The 26,582-nt window shown below is 33.2% G+C and overlaps 1 protein-coding gene across 5 annotated transcripts in view; it reads right to left on the bottom strand.

Moving 5' to 3' along the window:
- The window catches only part of Suco (SUN domain containing ossification factor), a 56,273-nt gene that overhangs the window by 3,999 nt on the left and 25,692 nt on the right, over positions 1–26,582 (bottom strand). For 2 of the 5 annotated variants that reach the window (XM_005071341.4, XM_005071342.4), the window contains exons 10-22: positions 25,012–25,119; positions 23,574–23,679; positions 22,046–22,066; positions 21,786–21,841; positions 21,234–21,325; positions 20,485–20,550; positions 15,407–15,475; positions 14,351–14,441; positions 10,704–11,861; positions 9,600–9,687; positions 7,333–7,437; positions 6,263–6,417; positions 5,752–5,843 (exon numbers count right to left, since the gene is read on the bottom strand). In XM_005071341.4, the coding sequence (XP_005071398.1) occupies positions 5,752–5,843; positions 6,263–6,417; positions 7,333–7,437; positions 9,600–9,687; positions 10,704–11,861; positions 14,351–14,441; positions 15,407–15,475; positions 20,485–20,550; positions 21,234–21,325; positions 21,786–21,841; positions 22,046–22,066; positions 23,574–23,679; positions 25,012–25,119 (2,207 nt within the window). Of the gene's footprint in view, positions 1–3,633; positions 3,738–5,365; positions 5,464–5,751; positions 5,844–6,262; positions 6,418–7,332; positions 7,438–9,599; positions 9,688–10,703; positions 11,862–14,350; positions 14,442–15,406; positions 15,476–20,484; positions 20,551–21,233; positions 21,326–21,785; positions 21,842–22,045; positions 22,067–23,573; positions 23,680–25,011; positions 25,120–26,582 lie in introns of all 5 variants that reach the window. The other 3 variants (XR_005873765.1, XM_013114341.3, XM_040737584.1) reach the window with 3 other exon arrangements.

Genomic DNA, 26,582 nt, shown 5'->3' with positions numbered 1-26,582 from the left:
TACAGAAACAGTTTGAACATGTAGTACATATGACCACATACTCGGGGAAAAAACATTCTGACATGATGAGCAATTATATCCACAGATTTATCTTTAAGTTTAAAAAATTTGTTACTCAGGACACTCCTACCTTTCCCTACAACAAGCACATATCTCTAAGCAGAAGTATAGAACTTTAGCACTATTCAACTTGTTAAAACAACCCAGTCTGACACAGACTAATTTAGTAAACAGCAAAGTCATCTTAAAGCTATCCATATCAGAAACGTATTAATAACATGATCCAATCAATTACAAATTGTGTTTTTCCAAAAAGTTCATGAAAAGTCATTAAGTACATAAAAATAGACAAATATTCCTCTAAATAGTCATTTTTCCCAGCCATTAATCTCCAGTTGCTTTTTAAAAACATCATGATACCTTCTTCTAGAAATGCTGCTGTTAGATTGATTTCCACACTGTAAACAAATGTGGTGGGAAAAGAAAAATGTAAAGCTAACACCACTGAATACCTGCCAAGGACACTGCAATCTGCCTTTTAAATCATCCCTACAAATAATTTTCAAAGTGCAAAAGCACACAAAGGTAAACAAGCACACAAAGACATAGCACACTGAGCAATGGCCCACAAACACAAGTAAATAAACAGATTTACAAATATTTAGGATATTAGAATAACCACAGATTAGCATCATGCAATGCCCGCACCACAGTGAAAGTGCCTGATCTCAAATATGATCTCAAATACACTATACTTAACTGTGTTTACATATTAAAAAGCTGGAAACACAAACCATGAAAACCAAACAAGGCTTTTTAACAAAATACAAAGATTTCCTAGGATCAGAAAATGTGTAAATAAAATTTAAAACTCAATGGATAAATTTAGTAACAGATTAAATATAGCTGTAAGCTATGTAGCTTAAAAAATGGATTAGAAAAAAACCATCACCAAAAATGTATCAAAAGGTAGCATGGCTGCATTAAGAGCACATACTGCTCTCACAGAGGACCTGAGTCTGGTTTCTAGCACCCATGTCAGAAGCTCACAACTCTAGGGGATCTGCTGGCCTCTACGGGTACCTGTGTTTACATTCACAGCCACACATACTTAATTTTAAAAGAAAGCTTAAAAAAATAAAAGACAGAAACTTTATAAGATAAAGGGGGATATAGACAGATGGATTAATACATTTATAAAATTGGAGAGTTAAGACATTCAGGAATTGCATTGAGTTTCGCTCCATTTAGGTTGATGTTGGCTGTTGGTTTGCTGTATATTGCTTTTATTATGTTCAGGTAGGTTCCTGTTATCCCTGATCTCTCCAGGGCCTTTATCATGAAGGGGCATTGGATTTTGTCAAAAGCTTTTTTAGCATCTAGGGAGATGATCATGTGGTTTTGTTTTGTTTTGTTGCAGTTTGTTTATATGGTGGATTACACTGATGAATTTTCGTATGCTGAACCATCCCTGCATCCCTGGGATGAAGCGTACTTGATCATGGTGGATGATTTTTCTGACATGTTCTTGGACTTGATTTGCCAGTATTTTATTGAGAATTTTTGCATCAATGTTCATGAGCGATACTGGTCTGTAATTCTCTTTCTTAGTTGTGTCTTTGTGTGGCTTGGGTACCAAGGTAACTGTAGCCTTGTAAAAAAGAGTTTGGCAATGAACTTTTTGCTTCTATTGTGTGGACCACTTTGAGGAGTATGGGTATTAGCAATTCTTTGAATTAATTCTTTGAATTTCTGGTAGAATTCTGCACTGAAGCCATCTGGGTCTGAGCTTTTTGTGATTGGGAGACTTTTTGATGACTGCTTCTATTTCATTAGAACTTATAGGTCTGTTTAAATTGCTTACCTGGTCTTGATTTAATTTTGTTAAGTGATATCTATCCAGAAAATTGTCCATTTCCTTTAAATTTTCAAATTGCGCCTTAACATTACCAGAAAACTTCATTCTTACAACTTAAGCTAAAGACCCTAAAACTACTCTTACAAAGAAAATTCTGTACCTATGTAACTTTACTAATTAAAAAGGAAGCCTGTGATCTATAACTATGGCATTTCTCAACAGATCAAACAGAAGATTAATAAGAAGACAAGAAAGGAAAAATAAAACAGAAGCAACAATTGAAACAGTAGGATGTGAATAAATTAAATTCTGAAAAAAAATCAGATGTAACTCTTATCTTGCTTATGCATTCTTCAAAAGAGAAGAAATAGACTTTCATAAACAAGGAAAACTGAAGGAACTACGTTATCTGCAGACCTGCTTTGCAAGAAATATTAACAGTTCAGAATGAACAATTAAGAAAAAACAATTGTGTCTTATCCTTAACTGGTTAACAGATAATTATGTTCAAATTAATACCAATATGCTTTTGCCTGTGTACATAAGCTATGTATATACATATATATGCATAAATGGAATGAATGATAACAATAATATAAGTGATAGGAGGCAGGATTTAGTATTACTTTGTTGCTGTAACCATACTTGTGAAAAGGTATAGCTTTATTTGAAAAGTAGAGGTGGGTTAGTTAATAAACGTATACTGTAAACAAGCAATCATTAAAGTAACTCTATAAAGAATTATTCTGGGTATGCTAACAAAAAGAATCAGGTACAATACTCAATTATAATAAAAAAGAATAGAAATAATATAGAGGACAAAGACAGAAACAAACTTAACAAATGGAAAACAATAATATGGTAATATTCCAAATATGTCAAAATCACCTTTAAATAATGGTTTAAACAATCCAATTAATGGAGACTACCAGTTAATTGGACAATGAGATCCAACTATGTATCACCTAAAAAATTCATTTAAGTACAAAAGAAAGAGAAGTTATATTCATTTGAGACAAAGCAGATTTTTGAACTTGAAATAAAAACTGCACAGAAACTAAGGGGTCTCCAAAAAGACATACTGGTCCTAAGTACATACACATTTGACAGCAGGGCATCATGGACCAGTGATTTTTGAGAAGGGTGCTTAGACTATTGTCAGCGAGAAATGGATAATCTAGTCAACAAATTGTGCAGAAGAAAATGGACTCTTGTCATATACAAAAATTAAAAGCAAGTAGAATAAAAACACATAAAAGTTTTTAGGGCTCTGGATTTCACAAAGATTTCTTAGATAGGACACTGACAACAAAAGCAAAATGGATAGTGAAAAAACTGTGCAGAAAGGTAGAAAATATTAGTAAATAATGTATTACATTTATATTTATATGCTAGTGTGTTTGTGTTTGTTTATATATGTATAGACATACATACAATGAATTAGAGAAATGCAAACCGAAGCACAGTAAAATATTTCACAGACATTAGAATAACTACTATTAGGGAAAAAATAGGAAAAATATAATATGCATGAGGGTATAGAATAAATTTGCTGCTGGGGTTGTAAAGCAGAACAGTAACAATGAATTATATGGAGATAACTCAAAAGGAAATTAAAAACACTGTCACATGATCTAACTATCCCATTTGCAGTTACATATCCAGAAGAAAAGACAGTAAGACTGTCAAAGTGGTATTTGTACACCCATGCTCATAACAGCATTACTTAAAACAGCAAAGAGGGAAAGCTACTTAAATCCTCTTGGATAAGGCACCTGAACCAAGGCTGACAATCTGAGGTTGATTTTTTAGGATCCACAAGTCCAGGGCAGAAGAAGAGAACTGACTCTCAAAGTTGTACTCAGTCCTCCACTTGCAGCTGTTCACGAGCGTATATAAAAATGAAATAAAAAGAAAAATGGAAAGAAAATGTGGTATATACACAAAGCAGACAATCATTCAGCTTTCAAAAGAAAGTCTTATTGCATACTACAACATGGGTGTAACCTGAAGATGTGTTATAGAAAATAAACTACACATGGAAATAAAGACTGCATGATTCAATGTAGTTAAATTAAAAGGAACATAAAACACAATAGTATTTAGGAGGTGTCAGGTAGAGTGGAGACTGAGGAACTTATTTATAGAAAATAGATATAATTTTCAGATTTCCAAGATGAAAATATTCTGAGGATCTGTTTCACAACAATGTGAACTTATTTAAACATTACTGGATTTCATACTTAAAACATGGTTAAAATGATACATTTTTATGTGTTGCTAAAAAAAACCAATTTGACATGGTTCCTTCCCTCTAAGTGAAAATATGTACAAAATGGGAAAATTCAAGGCAGACTAAGAAATTCTCCACGAGTTTTAATTGAAGAGAAATAAAGAAATGAATAACAGGATCAGGACTGAAGTCTGTTCCTTCCTATCTATTGCTTTCGTCTTTCTTTAAAAGTAAGTATAAGTCAAGATCATATCACTGTTCAAAACAGAAGCAATTCTCTTATCAGGAACAAAGCCTATTCTATTTGTCTTTAAAGAGTTAGAGGGAAAATAATAAAATATATTAGTTCACTTAATTTAAAGTAAGACCATAACTAATGAAAACAAAAACCATCTCAACATATGTTCCAATGACAGAGTATAACTCAAATAAGAAATGCATATACACTAATCTACAAGGCCCAAATCATTAGATGATTACTAGGATGTGGGACAACTGAAAAAGCTGAAAAGAAGCTATCTAAAGCTGATGGGAGGTCATTCATAGAACACTCTAAAAAACCATGTGCTGATATTTACTAAAGCTGACACATATGCTAAGACCCAGAACTTCCACTTCCATTTCTGTTGGCAGATGCATGTACATGTTGGCTTAGACATGCAGTAGCCTCAAAATGAAAATAGTTCAAAGATAAATGTGTTTATGTAGAGCACTTGTATAGTGGAATACTGGGCTAGAATTACAATGAATGAACTATCTTAAATGACATGGTGGTTCACAACAATTGGATGTTAAAATACTGGCTACACTGGGATGGGGAAATGCACAAAGTAGTTTTGGAGGTGTTGACAGTACACTCTGCTTTTTAATTAGGACTAAGGGGACTAAGTTTGTAAAAATTACCTAAGCTTGTACATGGAATGGATTAAGTATGGAAAGCTTATACTAGTGAACTCAGGAGTGACTATTTGAAGGACATTGTAAGAGAAACATTCTGCTCATTACTAAAATCCTAAAGAAAGAAAACAGCTAGTTATTTAGAAAGTACCTCTAAATCAAATAATTAGTTAACTGGTTATTTTAGTATTGCTATAAGGATGAATTTTTAAGTTTCTTGATAAACACTAATTACAAAGGAACTAAAACAAGAAAATAGTCACTCAGTATACATCTGTTCATCCAGTGTTAGCATGTCTTGAATGAAAGCCAATTATAAACGCTGGGGCAATGAAACTGCCTCAAAAGTCCTAAACTAGAGACAAAAAGAGTCCTACCTGCACAAGAAGAGGAGGCAGAAAAGCACAGGATGCTATGGGAGCACATTGAGCATTCAGGTTTTCCATAGCTGCTGAACTTTCTCAAACATCCCTTTCTAAAAAGAAATACTTCTAAACAGGAGCATGTGCAAACAAAACTACTCATTGCTAATTAAAACTAAATCCCCCTCCCCACCCTTTGGGCTGTCAAAGGAACAAAGAGGTTTTAGAGTATGAAAATGTTAAAGGGGCTTTGACTAGCACAAACACAAAGATAACTTTGATTCATTTTTTGGTTACAGATGGTCACAAACAGAGCATGTATGGTATACATATGTCAGAAGCCAGTTTCATACTAAATATGTATATACATATAAACATATATCATATTCACAGAAATCTACCTTCTTTGCCAGTAAACTGCAGTGATTTGGATCTGATGAGTGGGAATGATGTTCTTCTTTTCAAATTCATGTCATCATAGGAAGAGAAACATCTAGTATATTAAGAAAACAACATTGTATGCAATGAGTATATCGTATCTAACTTATTATATAGCATTTAAATTGAGGATATTGAGAACTGCATTAATACCTGGAACAAGTCTAAATTTAACACCCCAGATACTGCTAATGTGAGTAAAACAAATCTGTAATGGTCATATCTTACAATGTGAATTCTCTTCCTTTTCAACCAAAACAATTCAAAGGTTTGATGTGTTTGTTACTAGTTTCTCTTGATTAATCAACAAAGCTATCTCCAAATATAGTGACCATCTTGCTATCAGGGATGTTTTTAATATTTTGGTTTCAAGAGGGAATTACTTCATGTTCCTTTATCTGCTCAGCATTTCTTTGAGGGGAAAAAAAAGAGTGAAAGAAAGAAGAAAACTGTATAATACGATGCTTACTTTACCTTTTAGGGCTTGGATATTGATTACTTTTAGGAAGCTTTGAAATGTAATCTCCATCAAATTGAGAAGTGTTTCGACAACGTTGCATACAGAGCATCAGTCCCAAGATAACACATAAAATCAAAGACATAACAAGGTAACTCTGTCGATCTGAAACCTGAAAAGACAATACTAATTATAACAATAAACCACTTTAAAGAATACACAGTGGAACCTAAAATTCAGAGAACAAATAATTTTAAATAGTCATTGTGCCAAAATCATAATACAGAGAATGCTGCTTGAAAACAAACTATTAAATATTTATTCTTATTGTGTTTTCTTCCCATCTAAATTCTTACTTGGAAAAATTTTCAAACCTATGAAAGTGGTACAGAAGCAGTACAGTCAGCATATTTTATTTATGCCTTAGACCTATACTTACCACAATGTTTTGTTAACATTTAGTTTGTCTTTGCATTTGCACTCTCTTCCACAGGGATAAACATGCTAACAAGTAGCCTTTCCCATTATATACAATTGAACCAATACTCAGTTATCAAACCCATTAGACTCTATCTCAATTCCTCAACCTGGCATACCCAGTATTTCATTAAGGCTCATTTTTCTATCTTTTAAAGATATATTTACTTAAACTAACCTATTATTTTCTATTTTTAAAGTCCCAGTCCAAGTTAACTTCACCCATGTCACCAAAATTGCATCCTAATAAGTTCCTTTCCTGTTTCTGCTCTTGTCCTTAGACAACTTTCAAAAGGGCAGCAAATGAGGAATTTCTCAACATATTAAGCATTATTGAGAAGATACAAATAATCTCCAATGATTTGTACTGCTCAGAATAAAATCAAACTAAACTGCTTTTTCCAAAAGACCTGACAGAATTAACATACCTGCCTTAAAGGTAAGACCAAATCATGAAACTATGTTTTATAAAAGACTAATAATAAAATAACACATTTTGGTGTTTTGAAAAGTTCTATGTAAATGACCGTTTTGCTTGGTTATAAACTTGCCCTTCTGACAACCTTTCCAAGGTGCACTGTGTCTTACAACAGAGACAGTTGACAATTACCTCCCGTTTTAATTCTGCTACAGTTGTTGATAAGTTTGAAACAAGCTGTGTCATGTTGGTCAGTTGTGCCTGTAGCAAGTGGATGGCTTCAGTTTGCCGCTGATCCTATAACAAAAGATCATTTTCTTTATGTTTCATCTATACATTAACTACAAACCACTAAGTTCTTTCAAATGCATTTTTATAAAGATCTTAGTGGATAAATATAAACTTTGATGAAAAGTTAAAATGAGCTACTTTCCTAATTAACATTGTTTCCTTAGGTAGAAACTAGTTAATCACCAGTCTCATACCTGCTACTCTCATCAAGCCTTTTGAAAAGCAAAACAGCCAATAAAAAGACATGCTGAAGCTTCTTTGAACTAAGTTTCTGGATATAGAGTGTTTTAATATAAATTTTAAAAAAAAACCTTCCATTCACAATATAATATAATGAACTCAGGATGTTATACCTACAAGGGGTTATCTAATTGATGCTACACTCCTATTAGTAAAAAGATAGTCATTAAAGTCACCTCTGCATTTATTTTAAAAACTTTTATAATCTATATGCCTTTACTTAAATTATTCTCATGCAAGTTGTATACTAGTCAAATGATACTAAAATGTTAAGCCTATTAATGAGTCTAAGAAGGAAGGAAGGAGGGAAGGAAAAAAGGCAGGAAGAAGACCAGGAAATTGAAAACACTAACTTAAGACCTCATAAAGACTACATAAACATTTATTATTCTAGATCTGTGATTTTCAATTTTATATTCCAAGAAGTTTTAAGTCTCAATTGTGTGTGAAGAAAGAGGGTTGGATAAAACTAGCAAAAGGATTCATTATTGCAAACCCTTAATCCTTTCTAGTATAGTTTACCTTTGTTTTTTCTTCGAGACAGGGTTTCTCTGTAGCTTTGGAGCCTGTTCTGGAACTTGCTCTGTAGAGTAATCTGGTCTCAAACTCACAGAGATCCGCAGGCCTCTCTGCCTCCCAAATGCTGGGATTAAAGGTGTGTGCCACCACCACCCAGCTAGTTTATCTTCTTAAAATACTAAATTAGTGATTTACTAAATCACTTCTTCTGAAACTCAACTCATATACCACTGACTAGCCTGAGTTAGTTACAAACACCTAAAGACAAGTCTAAACTGGTTAACTTCTAATCAACACATTTGAGACATTAAGACCTAGATATTATATATAGAGAGAAAATAAAGGTGTTATCAGAGTAAAATTCAATATAATATTTGCTGGTTGTAATAGCACACACATCATACTTAAAAGTGTAATACTGAAATTTTTCCCTAAGGCAGTCACACTTTATCATTGTCTACATATGGCCAAGAGATAAATAAATAAAAAACATGGAAGGATCAAAAAGAAATAGAGCTGTTCTTTTCTGTAATCAATAGTACTACAGAGAAAACCACAAAACATTCTGCAGTTTTAGTAAGTTGAAGAAAGATTGTGTACATAAAATATTATATTCAATGTTCAAAATATTTTTTCTAGATGAGATAGTAGCTAGATACCTTCCCAAACATGAGATCACATCCATCTATCAGAGGAAAATGTGAATAAGCATTATTCCTGCTACTTACATCCCACCAAAGTCAGTGGATAATTTACATCCAGAGTAACATGTAAATCAGAAGAACCATTATGGAGAAATAGTATGAAATTACTCAAAATGGTACAACAGACTTTCCATTATTACCTAGCAATCCACTGCTGGGTATGTAGCCAAAGGAGATAAAACAATTTAGTGTTTATGGCAGAATTATTCATAACAGACAAAATGTCATTAATTCAAGTTGACTTTCAGTGAATGAACAAACAAACAAAAAAAAACCCTGGTATATTTACATAATGGGATACTATTCACCACCAACAAAAAAATATTGTTTATAGCAATGTGGATCAATATGGAGGTTATCACTTCAAGTAAAATGAATCAAACACATAAAGACATGTGCCATATATTCTCAATCATTTATGCAAACTAATAAGTCAATCTACATAGGAAAGGAAGGCCAAAAGATGAAAAGAAGTTCAATAAAAGAGTGGGAGAATTTCTTCTTTAGCATAGTGGAACACTACTGGTTAAAATAATTTATGATATATTTGAAAGTAGAGATTACTGACACTTGTTGAAGTGACTTGTTAATTGCCCTGATTCTTACACATTGTACATGCACAATAATTGCCACACAGTCCACAAACATGTATGCATATCATATTACCTTCTAAAAAAATAAATAGACGATAAAGAAGAAACCAACCTGTTCTTCTGCTATTCTTGAAGTATTCTGAAGCTTTACTATTGTTTTATTGAAAGCCTTCTGCATTTCTTCCATTTGTTTTCGGTACCTATAGAGTTAAGAATTGATTTAAATTCACTTTCTCATTCACTGAGTACTGGAAAAATAATTCTGATCTGCTATTCTTAAAATGACCTATTCAAGATTGAAAAATACAGTAACACATACAAAAGGGATTACCCAATAGAGCCTGAACATCAAGTCTATTCTTCTCTTTGCTATAAAATATTTAATGCAATTCCTTCGGGATGGAGTACAGTGGGGAAAAGCCAGGAACAAATTCCCATTCCCATACTTTACTGACATCTACATTAGTAGCATTTCAAACTGATATGGATAAGAAAAAGTGTATGTCAATAACTCTAGACATTTGGTGCCCAAGTGATGGCCAATGTATGGGAAAGAAATTCTAGGACAGATTATAGGCATTTACAGAATACTAAACAGAATACAGGTACAAAAACAAGAAGACTGTGTCTGGAGTCTTATTCACTGAATACGTGTACTAACACTAAGGAATACAGGATATAAATTATGACAAAAGAACTGTGATTCTGTGATCTATATTAAAAGGTATGTTGATTATAAATGCTGCATGTTTTGTCTGCATATAAATGCTGCAATCTTGTCTGATTTTCTCTTATCTTTTACATATCTTAAATATCTGGTTGAGATGTACTACAAGCCTTAAGGTACCTTTCCCATGTCTTCTCTGGAAATCAGTAAAAATTGCTAAAGTCAAACAAAAGAAGGAGAAAACCATGCTGGACCTGCTAGCACATGCCTACAGTTCGAGTTAATCAAGAGGCTGGTAAGATTACATAAACCCAAGAGCTAGAGACTAATCTCAGAAAAACAGTAAGAGTAGAAAAAATTATAGAGAAAATGAGATACAGAAAAATAGTCTAGTAATAATGGTGTATCACTTAAGTACTTATAACAACAAAACAGATAATAGGAAAGCTTTGAACATCATCCAAGTGCTTGCCCTCTTTTTCAAGTTAAAATCATGCTTATTACATTACTGTAACGTCTTTGTAGATCTTATTTAGCTACCAAACTTACCTTTGACTAAGTTCCTCCAGATAGCGACCACTTAGTGACATGTTAACTTCTAAGGCTTTAATACGATTATTAAGTCTCATAAATACTGACTCCTTCTGATTTGATCCATGTACAAGATTCCCGTTACCATATCCCAGATCTGTAGAATTTTGTAATTCAGCATAGAAATCTGTAGCTGTCCTCTGTAACCCTCTTAAAAGGGCGTCTTCTGGAGACTGGTCATCCTCTTTTACTTCAGGCGATGAAGGATCCATAACAGGAGTCACTGTTTGCTTTGGTGTATCAGCTATACTCATTTTGGTTTCCGCATCTTCACTATCTGGCACAATGGCTGTGTTTATAGGTGGTGGTACTGTTTCAGATACCTTGGTGATAATTTCTGTGTAGGACATGTCTTCTTTCACAACATTGTCCACTACCTCATTAACTTTACTTGTTTCATAAATAACAGAGGGCTTTTCTACAGAACTAAAGCTCTCAGGCTTTTTTTCCATTTCATCATCAGACTCAACAGAGCTCTCTTGGGGTGTTACTTGTAATGGCACATGTCCTCCCTCATATTTAGTAGACTCAGATCCTTCTACTTTAGACAGTGAATTCATTTCTGAAGTACTATCTAAGAGAAGAGACTGAGAAAGACTTTGAGGATGGCTTGGTTCAATTTCAATGGCATCCACTGTGTGATTCATCAAATCACCCTGGTGCACACTACTGAAGTCATCAAGAACAACAGTTTCAGCTTCTCTTTCCATGTTCTCATTGTCCACATCTCCACTGGAAGGCTGCAATACTGAAACCTCTACTGATTCTACAGGAAGTAGTAATGATGGCTGAGCTGGCACAAAATCTTTTCCTTTACTCATAGCAGTTCTGCTGCGTTGTCGATAAAGAGCAATTCTAACAGAGCACCATTTATATAGGTACTCCGAAAAACTGGAAATACAACAAATTGACGTCAGTTCACTGCAAAGTATTTGTGTCTCAGACTCAAACCAGGATGACGACTCATCCTCCTGTTCTCCGCTGCCTAAAAGGGTCACTGTGGATGGACTTGCTTCCTCATCTTCCTCCTGAACCAGTTGTACAATAGGACTCTCTTTTGGAGTATCTGAGGTTGATGAATCTTTATCACGTGTATGGACTTCATTGATTACATATCTAGAAACATAGACATAATTACATATAACTTAGTTAAAAATCTAATGTTAACATAAGCTTAAGGAAAACGTCTTAGCACAACATAAGGAAGACTGGGATTACAGAAGTAATGGTGAGTACAAAGCTGTACTCAGTTTTCCCCATAAAATATTCTTCTATTATATTTTTTAAAAAGTATTTAAATCAGAAATGGCAACACAAAAATCTACTTACCAAGTAACCAGGTAGCTCAAACCACTGTATTTTACCACATCAAATTTGCTTCCTTTTAATTTTTGACTCTAAATAAATACTTCTCTTCCCTGCATGTACAGCATACCTTTCTTTCCATAACATTTACTAATCTTACAAGCCTTACCACCACTCTTTACAGATTAGAAATTAAGGTACCCAAGAACTAGAACTAGAATCCAGGATTTTTAATATCATCTGCAGAAGTCAGTTAAAGTTCTCAACGATGTTTCTGTAGATGCTGTGAGAAATTCCCACACAGAAGACTGACTGCTTTTAAAGAAATACAATCTTAACATCATCTGAGCTAGTTTTCTTACTAAAAGACAAATATACATGACCACTGGAATAAAACTTGGTTCAGCATAAACCAATGAAATGTCATTAAGTCTGTCTCACCCTTGGCTCTAGAGCAAGTCTGTGTGGTTAGGCCTAGATAGGGGTGGAGTAATAGTAGAAAATGATAATGCCCAAGGTTCTGTCTGAAATAAAGACAACTTCTGACTATAATATTAAAGAACAAATAAAAAACCTGGAACACTAAAGTAATATGAACACCAAAATTGAATTATCTTTATATGCAAAATCTCCTACTTAAAAAATTACTACCAGGTAATGTTTCCAAGTACAGACTTCTGTCACAATGACAAAAGCAAAGACAAAGAATATTTAAGAAGTACACTTTCAATTTTGCTAAGAGCAAAATACTAACCAATCAAGATAAAACAATTAGGTTATGCTTCTCTAAACAGAAAGAGCTATCTACAGTCATATAGATCCATTTAGTACCTAATTATGCTTCTTACATCACCTATTAGTTACAGAACAAACTGACAGTAAAAAGGAGTAATGTCTGAAGATAGGAAAGAGAAAATGAAACAATCTGGCAAATGTTAAGTTACATACTGTTGTCCATAATCCAGTCTGTTACAGTCAAAACCCTTAAGCATAAGAAAAAAAGTAACAGCTTTCCATAACTTTTAGCTATAACTTTTAGTTATAGAGCCCTGCATTTTTTGTTATCTCACCAAGTGACTATTCTATAATGATTTTTAAAACTTGAAGAAACCTTAAGTAAAAATTATACAATGATATATAATAAAAGTCAATGTGGTAGCTTGTGCCTGTAAATCCAGTACTTGAGAGAAAGAGCCAGGAGGTTAACAAGTTTGGGGCCAGGCTGAACTACATAAGGAGCTCATGTCTCAACAACATCCCCTTGCAAATATTAATGTTTGCATGTGTGCATATATATGTGTGTATAAATAAAATTAGCCTGCTTAGTTTGTTTTCAAAAATGTTAGCTGAAGAAGCCTGGTTATAAAATCAAGAATAGATACCCCCAGATAATTAGAAATACTAAGAATGTCTCTATCACTAATATATACTTTCAGGTCGTTTTAGGAATCAGTAACACATATGCTATATTTTTCACTTCAATCACCAAATAAGTTTTTTCAGTCACTTTCACGATATAAATATCTCACTCTGCTCTTCAAGACACACAATCATTGTTTAATTAGCATGCTGTTTAGGAATTACAGTTCAAATCTTACTCACTGTAATTCTGGTTTCTACAATCATGTGAAATGGTTCAAATTCAAATACACCCTCTACTAGAGTTCCCAAGAAAAAAAAGTTACAGATTTTATACAATAAAATCATTGAGTTTGAGTTTACTGTCTACTATAGATAATATGTACCGACAAATAATATGTACCTATAATGTAAATGTCTTTGATTTAAAAAAATAAGATATATTGTTACCTATATGCACAACACTGCTCAAAGTGTGCTACTGCAAAAACAAACAAAAAACAAAAAACAAAAACAATCCGTACAAATCAGTTTGAGAAAAGGAACAACTTAGTTTGCTGAGTGACAAACACAATTCAAGAACCACTGTTCTAGGTATCTTGGGTGCCCTTTGTGGTTTTCTAGGGATAACATATATACACATAAAATGCTTTCAAAACTTAATAAAAGACAAGCCTTCAGTAAGTTAATATTTTTCTTAAGAAAGAAAATATGTGAAAATAATACATAATACCAAAACAAATGTGTGGTCTGGAATGCAGTGTATTTTTAGTACACATATACATAAATGAAAAGAAACAACTTAAGTGTTCTAAGTAGCTGTAGAGTGTCTGTCCTGTGATTCAGGCTCTCAGATGACTGTGTATATATTACAAATTCTTTTCTGTATAAATACACTAAGTTCTGTTTTAATATAGCTCTGATGCCGAAGTATAACTTACTCAGGTGATGGAACAGGAGTTGAAACACCAGTTGATTCAGGCATTTTAGATGCAGTTGTGGCAGTGGCATTCTCAGATATACTTTTATTTCCTATTTTAAGAAAGATGCCCACATTGAGTTCAATGTTTAAAAGTTATACCATAAAATATTTACTGTAACAAATTAAAAAGAACTTTAACTTCGTGGGTGGAAAAGAAAAAGATAAATACATTTGCTACTGAGGACAGTTTTCTTTTAAATCTAAGTCCTCTTAGAAAGACAAGACTGTACATGATCACAACTATCAAGAATGAACATTATTCCTTAACTTATTTGATATTATAAAACTTACATAATCTTACATGATTAATATATTTCTAGACCAGAAAGTTATTAGAAAATGAGGAAGTAAAATGGATAATTTTGAAGCTTATATTTGGATTAGTGGTTTTTAAAACCAATAAAAGGCACCATTTGTTATTCTTTGCTAATGATATTATTTGCCATTCTCTAAAGAAAAAGTGGCTTACTACATTAATATTTTTGCTACACAAAAGGAAAGCTAACATAAAGTACCACTAGGACTTCAAATGCTCAGTAAAGAGACACAGAATTATTCTGTCATAGCTAGGAAAAATCAAGTATCAATTCAGTTGGGTAGGGCAGGAGCACCTGCCACCACCCAGACACTAGGAAGACTGAGGTAGGGGGATTGTTAAATTCAAGGCCAGCCTGGCAACTTAATAAGACCTGACTCAAAATTTAAAAAATTCAAAGGCTAGGTTTAATGCTTAGTTGAAGAGTACTTGTATAGCAGATGTGATGCCCTAGATTGAATCAATTCTACCAGGTCGGGAAAGGTGTAGAGGGGCAGGGATCGATTCATTAATTTTATGCAGATGAAGTTCTTTCATTAAAAAAAGTTCAATAAACAATGGCTAATATGGCTAAGTTCTTTTCAATGGTCTCTCCATTTCTAAATGAAAATTCTATTTTGTTGGTTTATTACTTCCTTTTTCTAACAAAAGATCCATGAAGTATCAGCTATTTTAAAGACCCATAAAATGTTTAGGTACCTTCTGTCAAGTCTTCAGATTTTGCTCCCAGAATATTAGCAGCAATATTCACCATATTTAGAATGGCATCTAAAACAAAATTCAATCAGAAAATAATACCAATATACCTAAACAATCTCATTAAAATCTTAATATAGTTTTTAGAGTCCATAAAGGTCTTTAAGGCTTTTTCTTTTGACTAGTTACATTTATGTTTCCTATCAAAGTCCACTATAGGACACAGATTTTAGCCAGAGTAAGTTGAAATTTTTATGTTCAGAAGGAATTTTGAATGCAGTTTTTTTAATAAAACTTCCTCCTATCTTTTACTAAATACTGTCTTTAGCACATTAAAAAATTCCATTATAGTTCAACATATAGCCTGGACTGGGACATGGAAGAAATGACATGATCAAAATTCATATTTCAATTTTTAAGAGGTTCTATAGTTTAAAAAAATCAACTTATATAGAGAAAGGAATTTTCTAAATAAGTGATTACATAGGTAAAAAATAAAATGGGGAGATTATTATCTAAAGAAAAACAGAAATTTTCTATTATTAATTTTATGCTATTATATTATCTTACTATCAGTCACATAAATTTGCAATACACATAACTGAATTTCTTTGATGACTTTTAAAACTAATTAGGCAAAATGATGTTTTATGGGTTGTATACAGCCTCCAATATATTTGATTGTGTGGACAAGGTAAATGTTTTTAAAGTTACGGTCAAAACTAAGGTTAATAGGTAGAAAACTTTGCAAAGTTGGTTGTTCTGATTTTCCCCCCCAGTGGGGATAGTCAGCTAACATATAAAGGTGGTACAAAACTCCATTCCTATATTAAGATATGTACAAATTCATGAGAAGCACAACACGGCAGAATTGCACAAGAATCTGGTGATCCGAGTGAGAAGTCTTCTGATAATGTAACATAACTTCAGAGAAATTACCCCAGTCTACCTTGAACTGTCCTTTGAAGTCAAATTTTCATTATCATACATTCTAATAAAGCACTGAGTAGGCAGAGGCTGTACTGAAAGCCTCCTAAGTTATTTCTATCTTAGACCCTTCATAAAAGTGATTCATAGAATTTGTATTACACTTTCAATGAAAACCAAAGATGTGAAAAGAAAAGATCTATGAGAAGGTACATCAAGGAGACTGAAAGCCAGATCAGCATGGTCACACAGATCCATATATATGTGGGTGTAGGGTGGGAAAAAGCCTTCTGTTTTAAAGGAAACCCCAAGGAGAGTAATTTTGATATACACATAAGTATGATTTCATCCGAGTGCGAAACAAAAAAATGTATTTTATTTATAATCATTGGAACAACATAAATGCTACCACTTTTAAATGTTTTGCCCTGAGATGCAACAAGCTGGTAAAACGTATAGCCCTTGTTTTTCACTCAGGCTAAGACGATGCCTCAGCTGAAGTATGACAGGGATAGTAACCTCCACCACCTCATAAACCTCCACGTCAGGATGGAAACTCCTGCTTCTTTATAAACCTACTTGGAATGCCAATAATACCACCCTATTGGACAAGATCCTCTACTCACGCTGCCACCCACAGTTCAGTCACAGTCACCTGCTTTACAAAAATCAAAATTTTGAATGTGTAGTTTATATTCTCCTGTATTCAAAGTAAATTTGTATCTCAGATTTCCAATGAACAAACACCTATGTTAATCTGTATAAAGAACTTATTTTTGTGCTGTTTTGAACTTAATTTTACTAATAACAATAAGAAGACACACAGTATTCTAAACCTTAAAGGCCTATTGAACATCATTTTAGGGGATTGCTTGGCTAAAAAAAAAAAGAAAAATTTAGAAGACTTCTATTTTCTCAGCTCATCTAACTAAAAGAAACAATTTCCTTATGTTCATATAACATTACTTTTTTTTTCCTCTTTCAGTCTTTTAAGATTAAAAACTATGTTGTGAACAGTCTATTCTGACCATTCTACACTTGGGAGTCAAATGTGGGCAGTTTTTCTCATAAACCACTAAAATATCTTTGAAATGACTAATGTAGTAATATCAAGCACAGTCCCAGGCTCAATTATTTTTCCCTCATTTCTCTGAGTTGGGCAAGTTATGCATCCCACATTATTCCTTTAGGAATGAAACACTCCTAGGGACAAAATGCCTCTACATTATTGTTGTCTCCAGTACTTCAATGGCATTCTGACTAAGAAAACAAACTCTTGTAAGGATACAGATATGGGGGAGTTTTTGTTCATGCTTCAATATTCCAAGATAAACCAACCAAAAGGCTACCTCCTTCTATGTGCACTGCGTTCCCTCTGAATAATCATACCTACCTTCTCTTTATAGGAACACACACACACACACACACACACACACACACAAATAGCAACACATTATCCACTTATCAAGTAAGCAGGTAGCTCAAACCACTGTGTTTTACTACATAACATTTAAAATATAGAGACTTAAAAATTGAATTTTGTCCTAAATGTGCATATGTACATATCTATGTTTTGCAGATATGGAGATTTCAATAAAATGTAAAACATGCATCTGAGAGAAAAGATAAACTTGACTATCAAAGTAGGTGGCCATCTGATAAGTTCACAAGTGAAGCAGAAGAGGCATTAGGGACAATTCTTATTGATTTAAAAGATTTAAGAGTTTTAGTTCAAGAATGTAAGCAAGAGTCACAGAGCTGTCAGAATGGACATGCACACATGCTGTTCTAAAACAGTCATTTCTCCTTTCGTAATAGTAAACTTACGCAGTATCAAGCTTGTCTATGTATAGAGAGGGTATGTATACTGATGATGTATATGTCTGTGAATACTAACTATATAAACATCCCTATTCCAAAACTCTAAAGCCTGAAAGCCAAAATGCTCCGAAACAGAGAATTTCATGTTTAAACTTATATCCCAGCCTCAAGATACCTCAAATATTCCAAAATCCAAAATGAAATACCTCTGGTTCCGAGTATCTAAGATAATGGATACTAAATACGTACCCAATAGATAAAGGAAGAAAGAGTTTCTATTAAGATTAAAGTTACAAAATTCTGTTTTGTAGACTACATACACAATTTTGAAAGGGAAAGTTTCAATGTATTGGTACACATCTCTAATATCAGTATTTTGGAAATAGGGGCAAGAGGATGACAAATGTGAAGCAACCTGGGCTATACAGATTGTGTTTCAAAAATCTAATGAGTAGGAGTGTAACAGTGTAGTAACACAGAGCTGGCCTAGCATGTACAAAGCCCTAGGTCTGCCTTCCAGCACCAAAACGCTGGGCTCCAAATAAGCCCAATTTCAAGTTCCTTCAGAACTGCCAAACTTGGATATTCTACTATAAGACACGGGTTCCTTACACTGTTAGTTTCCCTATCTTAGAGAATGTAACTAAGTCAGGTTCAAAGGCAACCCTAGTTCTTCAGAAAAGATTACACAGATCCGATCAGTAAACGTCATGACAACAGATACTTTGTTCTTGCCACCTCTCTTGTTTTGAAACTTTTAGAGGTATGTGTCATTTCAAAAAGCTATTTTCCATACTATAGAGCAAGTAACATCTCCCTGTTCCTACCATCTCACTATGCAAATTCTTTCAATACCCAGAACACACAAAGGTAAATGGATTGCCTCTCAAGACCCATAAAAGAAAAAATAGAGTTAGCAAGAAACACATTTCTCAAAGAGAAAGACAAAAAAAAGTTGGACCAAAATAATAAGTCTGTATACAATTAATTAAAACAGCATATAGTCAGAGAAAAGACTACAAGTGGGGAAATATCCTACCCTGACAATTATATGTTTATTGGCATCTGTGAACTAACCCCATAGGAAAAAATAAAAGAAAATCCAGAATATAAACAGGGTTTTCCCTTATCTAAAACTATGCTAAGAAACCAACTACCTCCCTTGTATTCTCTCCTTTCTGGTAGCCATCAGAAGTTAAAGATCTTTTAGTCTAGTTCTAACTCCATGTATAAAAAGAAAAGAAAAACTGTTACCTCAGAGCTAGTTCAACATCATTAACAATAATGACTATTACATAACACAAATATAAACTTTTAAGAAAATGATAGTAAAGTTCAGATATATAACATACCAGCTTGTTTTTCACCCCTAAAATAATGCCATATTTATGTTTATATCAGCAATAAAATAACAATGTATCCTAAGTGAGAATAGTTGCTCACACCTAAATTACCAATAGAGGCTAGGGTTTTAACTGAGTGCTACAGCACTTCACATATGAAAGAAAACAAAATCAACAAATATAAATGAAGTATAATGGACTAATATGTAATGAACATTACATAAATGGATTCTCCTCTCACAGGCATTTTTAATATTTTTATTCTCATCCCTAGGAGGCTGGTAAAATTTATAGTCCTCCATGGGAAAAAAAAAAGAGATCGAAAAAAAAGGAGGATGAAAAGAAGAAGTGACTCAACTCCATATACACAGCATATAAACTGTCTATCAAAGTATATGCACACTCATACAACCTCTAGTTATTTAGTTTTTAATTTCTAAATAAATAGAAAACACTTAGTTTTGTATTAACCGCAAAAATAATGTTCCAGTGGGAGGATTTATCTAAAAGTATCTTTAGCTAGGTTCACACTAGTTTGGAAGAATAAACGAAACCATCAAGTAGGTAACATAGTCATTTCTTTAGTTGAAAACACCATATTGTATTATTACTATTATTGGTGCACATAGGAAATAGCTTTAATACTTTAGAACTGAACAGAAAACTAGGCATATGCATAGATTACCAAGCCTTCACTCAAAAACATTTATTGGTGTGGCTACATTTTTAATAATCTATCCACAAGAAATTTATAGATCTTTCTTCACTACAAAGTGATTGCGCCTCTCAAATTTGATTACATCTGATGCTTACATTTTCCTCTTTTACACCTACTATATTGCATTTCCATGGAAATTCCTTTCAAAAGCTAACACAAGTCAATACTGGGAGTTAAGCACCCAAACTACATTGCAACCAATAGCCTGTCAGAAGGAGAGCAAGAGAGACTGAGACTTTAATAATATAAATAGGAAAGTCCCTAATACTCACTTGTAGCAGAACCAAGAAGATTTTTTGAAGATTTATCCTCCACAGTATTATAATCCAGGGGATAATCTGTTTTAAAGATAAAAATAATTTTGATGAGAACTAGTTCTAATAACAGCATTGAAAGCTCCTATATTTTGTCAGTCAACTGAAATATACTGTATAGTAAATATTAATTATAAGCCTAAAACATGTTCACATAAAGAGGTTCAGAAGCCTTTAACAGGTGTAAATCAAGGAAAATGTATGTAATGCTGACCAAAAGTATTAAACCCAACATATTTTTCCAACTTTTAGCAAACTTTGTATTTTTTATAGGAAAATGTCAAAAGAGACTTTATGGTTTATACTATTTGGACCAAACAAAGTAGCCAGGGGATTAAAAACTTTCCCCCTTTTGACTCAAAAATGCTTCTAAAAGACTCAGGTCTTTATGTGCTTGCTCCAAGGCTCATGCAAAACAAAATTCAGCAGATCCTTAGGCTCAGAGTTGGGATATACTAATGCTGGTGACACAAAGAGAGTCCTAGTTAAGAACTCACTGATGGGTTTGGAATGTAAGTTACAAAGCATTCACATTAGAAGATACATTTAAGAAAAATATGGCCACTAGAGCAAAAACAATGAAATAAACTAAATTGACCACAATTGTTGATTTATGTAATCCATGACTCACCCATTACTACTGGATTACAAAAAAAAAAAAAAAAGAAAAGAAAATCCTAATAGTCACCTACTTAAAAATCACTTACCATAGTCTTCATCAAATAGTTCTTGACGTTCTGACTGATACTGGGAGTCAGCAATTTCTTCATATTCTTCCACCATGCTAGTACCGAAAACCCTAATAACAATTTCATTGCAGGCTTTCATTAAAATAGAAGTTTAAAGCTCATCACTTCACAATACTTTAGCAAAAATGTCACAAACATTAAATCTGCTAATGCTTTACGGGCCACTAAGTTTCACATATCAAAATAATATATTTCATACATTTATTCATCTACTACTTCATTAATAACAAAGCATTAAGAAATATAATGATCAAAATTTTCTATCAATCTGTGCTTCTATGTATTATCAACGACATAAAATAGAAAGTAAGCTAACAAAAATGTATTTAAAAATAAGGTTATTTTTCAGATTACCTTGGTATTTTTCCAAAACACATTCAAATGGAGGTTCAATATCTTATATTTCTACAGTATTGACTCCACATAAGAGACAATTATCTCTTCACTTTAAAAACATTAAAATTTTTAAATATCACTTGTAAAAACAGGGAATATTTTGTTTTGTATTACCTTATTAGGCTTAAAGGACAAAAGTGCTCTGATCCAAAATGTGACACTAACTCCACCTAAAAAATAGAAGTACATGAACTTGGAAGCCAGCAAGGCACCCATAAGGTTAATAGTATACTCAGTCTGTTCATTATAGCATTTCTAAAAATAAAATCATTTCCCCCAAATCAATATTTGTAAAGCTTTGGGAATTTTTTTTCTGTAATGCATTAATACGCCATGCTTTGTTATTCAATATTGCAAAAGAGAAGGTTGCTAACCTTTATGTACTTGATGAACATCTGAAGCAAGAGAAAGGAAAAGAAAAAGGAATCAGTTCCAAAGTCTGGGTAACATGCCATAAGTAACTTAAGTATCTGCACCCATATAGTATGAAGTAAGCATAGAAGGCAACGTGCTGTGACAGGTAACATTGTAGTACTCAATTCTTTGCAGAAACAAAAGCCATAATTTTCATTTTTTACCATAACAACTGAAAAGCATTCTGAATACATGTAATAGATTAGCTTTAAGCTAATACAGTGAAATAATCTTTAAATCCATTGACTTTTTTTCTGATAGATTAAGAATCACAAGCAAATAGTTTTTAGACTTGTCTTTACTTAAGAGGGTTCTTCCAAATAAAACAATTCATAAACATTCTATATAGTTTCTCTCCATAAAAGTAGGGAGTTTTACATGGCAATTTTTATACTGAAAATGTCAACTGCATTTTCAATATAGAACCCAGCACTTTCATACTGAAATCAGGAATACTACAAGTTTACCCATGTATAGAAATCAATTTAAGTCATGCTTTAAACAGAAAGAGTAAAATCCCAGAAGACACAATCAAGTAAGTTCTTACAATTTAAAGAAGAACAGAAATTAGAAATTCTGCAATTTCAAAAGGCCTTATTATTGACATTACAGTACTTGTGTGTGTGTGTGTGTGTGTGTGTTTACGAGGCAAGGTTTCTCTGTATTGTTTTGGAGGCTGTAGGTCCAGCCCGGCCTCGAACTCACAGAGATCCACCTGCCTCTGCCTCCTGAGTGCTGGGATTAAAGGTGTGCGTCACCACCGCCCAGCGACATTATAGTACTTTAAGTTGTCTCTACTACTTTCTATTAAAGAAAAAAGGGGTTGGGAAAGAGAGGCACAGAAACTTCCATATATTGTTTAAATTTAACTCCAGACTGACAGTTGGTAAAGGAAGCAATGGGAATATTTATGTGTCTCTATTTTTATCTGAAACTGCTAAATGGACATAGAATGTTTCATTTAATTATAAAAAGGGGAGCCATAAATAAATTGATAGTAAAATTGAATCAATAATCTAGAAATCAGATTTTTAAAAATTAAAAACAAATTAGACCTACTTAAAAGATTCCAATGGCAGCCATGCTTTAAGTTTCAAAATAGAACACAATACCAGGTAGATGACAATTTATAGACTCTAAAGCATTCTGGGCAGTGGGCTGCACTATGTACTTCATGGTATCTGGTCAGTTAGGCCAGGGTGAGCTACACGAGACTCTGCCTCAAAACAAAACAAAAAGCACCCTCAAAAACAAGACATAGTTTGGCATTTTATTGGAGCCAGAAATAAGTTATTTGGTCTATATTACCAATAATACAAAAATGCAAAAATAACAGTTGTCTCATAAAATAATGTCCTATTAAGAAATATTTAATTAAATAATATTATGCTATAAATTTCCTCTTGGTTTCTCTGATTTCTAAACAAGCAGGGTGAATAACTAGAATATTTTCATCATAGGTCATAGTTCTATATGCATAAAGATTACCTTCACATATTTTGCATACATCTGTTCATCCAGAGGGAAGCTCTGGACAGTCCGCTCATCTCTACCATGAAAAGTACCCAGCTTAATCCATTTATTTGTGGGATATCTAGAAAACATAAAAATAAATGTACCATGTACAGTTTTTCTTCTCATGTTAAGCACACTGAATGTAAATAAAACAGGCCCTTGAATTAATTTTTTTTAATTGGCAAGCTCCACTTCACCAGGAAAGGATTACTTGAAAAAAAAATCACATTAACAACAGAAGACAAGGAAAGACAAAAGTAGGAATAGAGCAAAGGTAACCAAGAGATACGGGGAGAAAGAAGGAAGATGCCATTACACACACAGTAACGGTGAATGTGATAAAGAAATACATGATATGGTACTAATAGAAAGTAGGCTGAAAAAAACACTATTTTGCTATATTTAAACAGATATCCTACACAGCTAATTCTTTTAAAAAGGAAATATAGTATTCAAACTCTAAATCTGTTATTGTTTATAACATTTAAAGAGCACAAAATACTGAGTTCTCTCTTCTCTTCTTTTAAAAATATGCATATTTTAATTTTCGGAGCTAGGTATGACCATCTAACACATACGATATTGAAGGGATATTGATCTAAAAAAAGATTTAATATCGAAATAGTAAATGAAATTCTCAGGAAATTTTGAGAATTGCTTTCAAAAGCTGTACAGATATAACAATGACGGTGAAAAGGAGGAAGACCACTGAAACTCTGATAATCAATGACAGCAGCACAGTGAAGTCACAAGATCCCCTAGGGCACTTACAGAGCAAATAAACACCCCCACTACTGGAAATAAAGTTAAATTCAAATTAAAATTGCTATGCTTAAAAGACAAAATATTCTCAGGATGTAAGAAATAAAAAGACACACATTTTAGTGGAATAAAAAAATATACAGCAAAGGGCGAAGAATATATTAAAGTGCTAAGAATAGTAAGTATTGGTTACCAGAAACAGAATAGAGTTCTCTTTCTAATTTCTTAGATTTTGATTTCTTCCATAATTATGTTAGTAAAAAGTTGTTAAAACACTTCACCAAAAATAGACATTATGGTATAATATGAAGCATGCTTTTAATAGGTCTTAGCTGTCTGAAAGCAATAAGCATATTGAGTAAGAGTCACATAGTTTCAGATTGGAATCTTGCTTCTCCCAAATAACCAATCATGTGACTTAAGCAAGCAAACCCCCATCTGAGTCTTCAGCTTATGAAGAAATAACATAACACAGTTGTGTATTTCAAGAACTAAGATAAGTGGTTATCAAGAGCCCATAATTAAAATATTACTACAAACTAATATTAAAATCAAGACTAAAATGATCGAAGTCAACAGACTGGCATGTGCATTTAATTTTTATTCTGAAATTCTATAATGGACTCCAAAAAATACTTTAAGAATTTACCTGTCACTGATAGAAACCAGAAAGTCTTTGGGAGTAGAAGAAAATAATTCATAATTCGCAATATCAAACTGTTTCACTTGAATTGGCTCACAAAGTTCAATAACAAACCTTTAAAAAGAAAATAAGACAATTATTTACATAAACTAATCAAAGTGATTCATATTAAATATCTGTATAAACTAGATATCCATGAGTTACTAAAATGTATCAAAGGAGTAGTGTTTGTAAACTAACTTATCCAGTGGTGAAAATGCCTTGATCAGGAAAAGCATTATCTAGTGAGAAGGAACATTGGTGTTTGCTCCTATGATATTCTTAAAATTGTCTTTCTTTTAATGAAATGATTTTACTAAAAACATCCAGTGATGTTAAAAGGTGACAAGAATAATCTGATACATACATGGTTAGTATGAAAGCCTTTTAATTCAACAATTTGAAGGCAACACTGCCCCAAATGTCCACCCTTGTATTAACATTTTGCAAAGGTCATTGAAAAGAAACAAAAATGTCTGTCTTAATATGTATTAAGCCAAAAGGATTAAAAAATTATGGTCTTCTCAGGCAATGAATCAACTAATGTCTATTAAGATTAAAGCCAATACAGACACCCACAGCTAAACACTGAACTGAACTCCTGGACCCCAGTTGCAGTGAGAGAGGAGTGATAGGCAAGGGGGTCAAGACCGGGCTGGTGAAGCCCACACAGAAGCAGCTAATCTGAATCATGTGGAACTCATGGATCCCAGACTGATGGTTGAGAGACCAGCATGGGACTGATCTAGACCACCAGAATGTGGATGTTAGTGAGGAGGCCTCGGCAATCTATGGGGCCAGCCTGATCTACAGAGTGAGTTCCAAGACAACCTACCTCCAAAGCAATACAGAGAAACCTTATCTTGAAAAAGCAAAAAATTAAATAAATAAATAAAAATCAAGTAACATTTATCAAATGCTTACTCTGATTTAGATGCCTCATTAGACAATTACATCCGGACTCACAACCAAATTCAAAGGATATTATCTCTACAGAACCACTTAATAGATACTAATTTATTGACTATTTTTTTTCTTCTTTTAATAACAGAAACCCTATAAACTGTAGTTAGAATATGGCTTCCTATCACAGACTTTATGTTTCATGATTTTAGGTAATGGGTTGTAACCACAAATGTCAATTTTTAACTTTCAGGTCAAGTCTGAAAATAAAAAAGCTGTTAGTTCTCCATTTGGCTTATATACCTCATAGACTCAAATGTGAATATGCTAAAAATAAATCATTACAGCAACACTGGCAGAGAAAACACCTAGAGAATGGCAAGGAATGGTGACAGAAGGTATATGGGTTTTCCCTGTTCTTTGCAAGACCCATGTGCTACGCCCCCCTCCAGTGTGGGTTTTTAAGTGAGAGGAAAGTTAATCTTATTAAACTGTGGTTCCCTTGTCTCTGTTAAAGTCCCAACTAATAGTTGCATAGCTACCAAACAGCAAAGTTCAAATCAGAATATTTATCCGATGCTAAGGCCTAAATATTTTCTAAACTACCCTGTGAAAATCCTTCAAGGATGCAGGAG

This window comes from Mesocricetus auratus, unplaced genomic scaffold, assembly GCF_017639785.1.
Source record: "Mesocricetus auratus isolate SY011 unplaced genomic scaffold, BCM_Maur_2.0 Super-Scaffold_100676, whole genome shotgun sequence".
NCBI lineage: Eukaryota > Metazoa > Chordata > Mammalia > Rodentia > Cricetidae > Mesocricetus > Mesocricetus auratus.
Note: the sequence above shows the minus strand (reverse complement) of the source record. Positions and strands in the feature narration are given on the sequence as shown.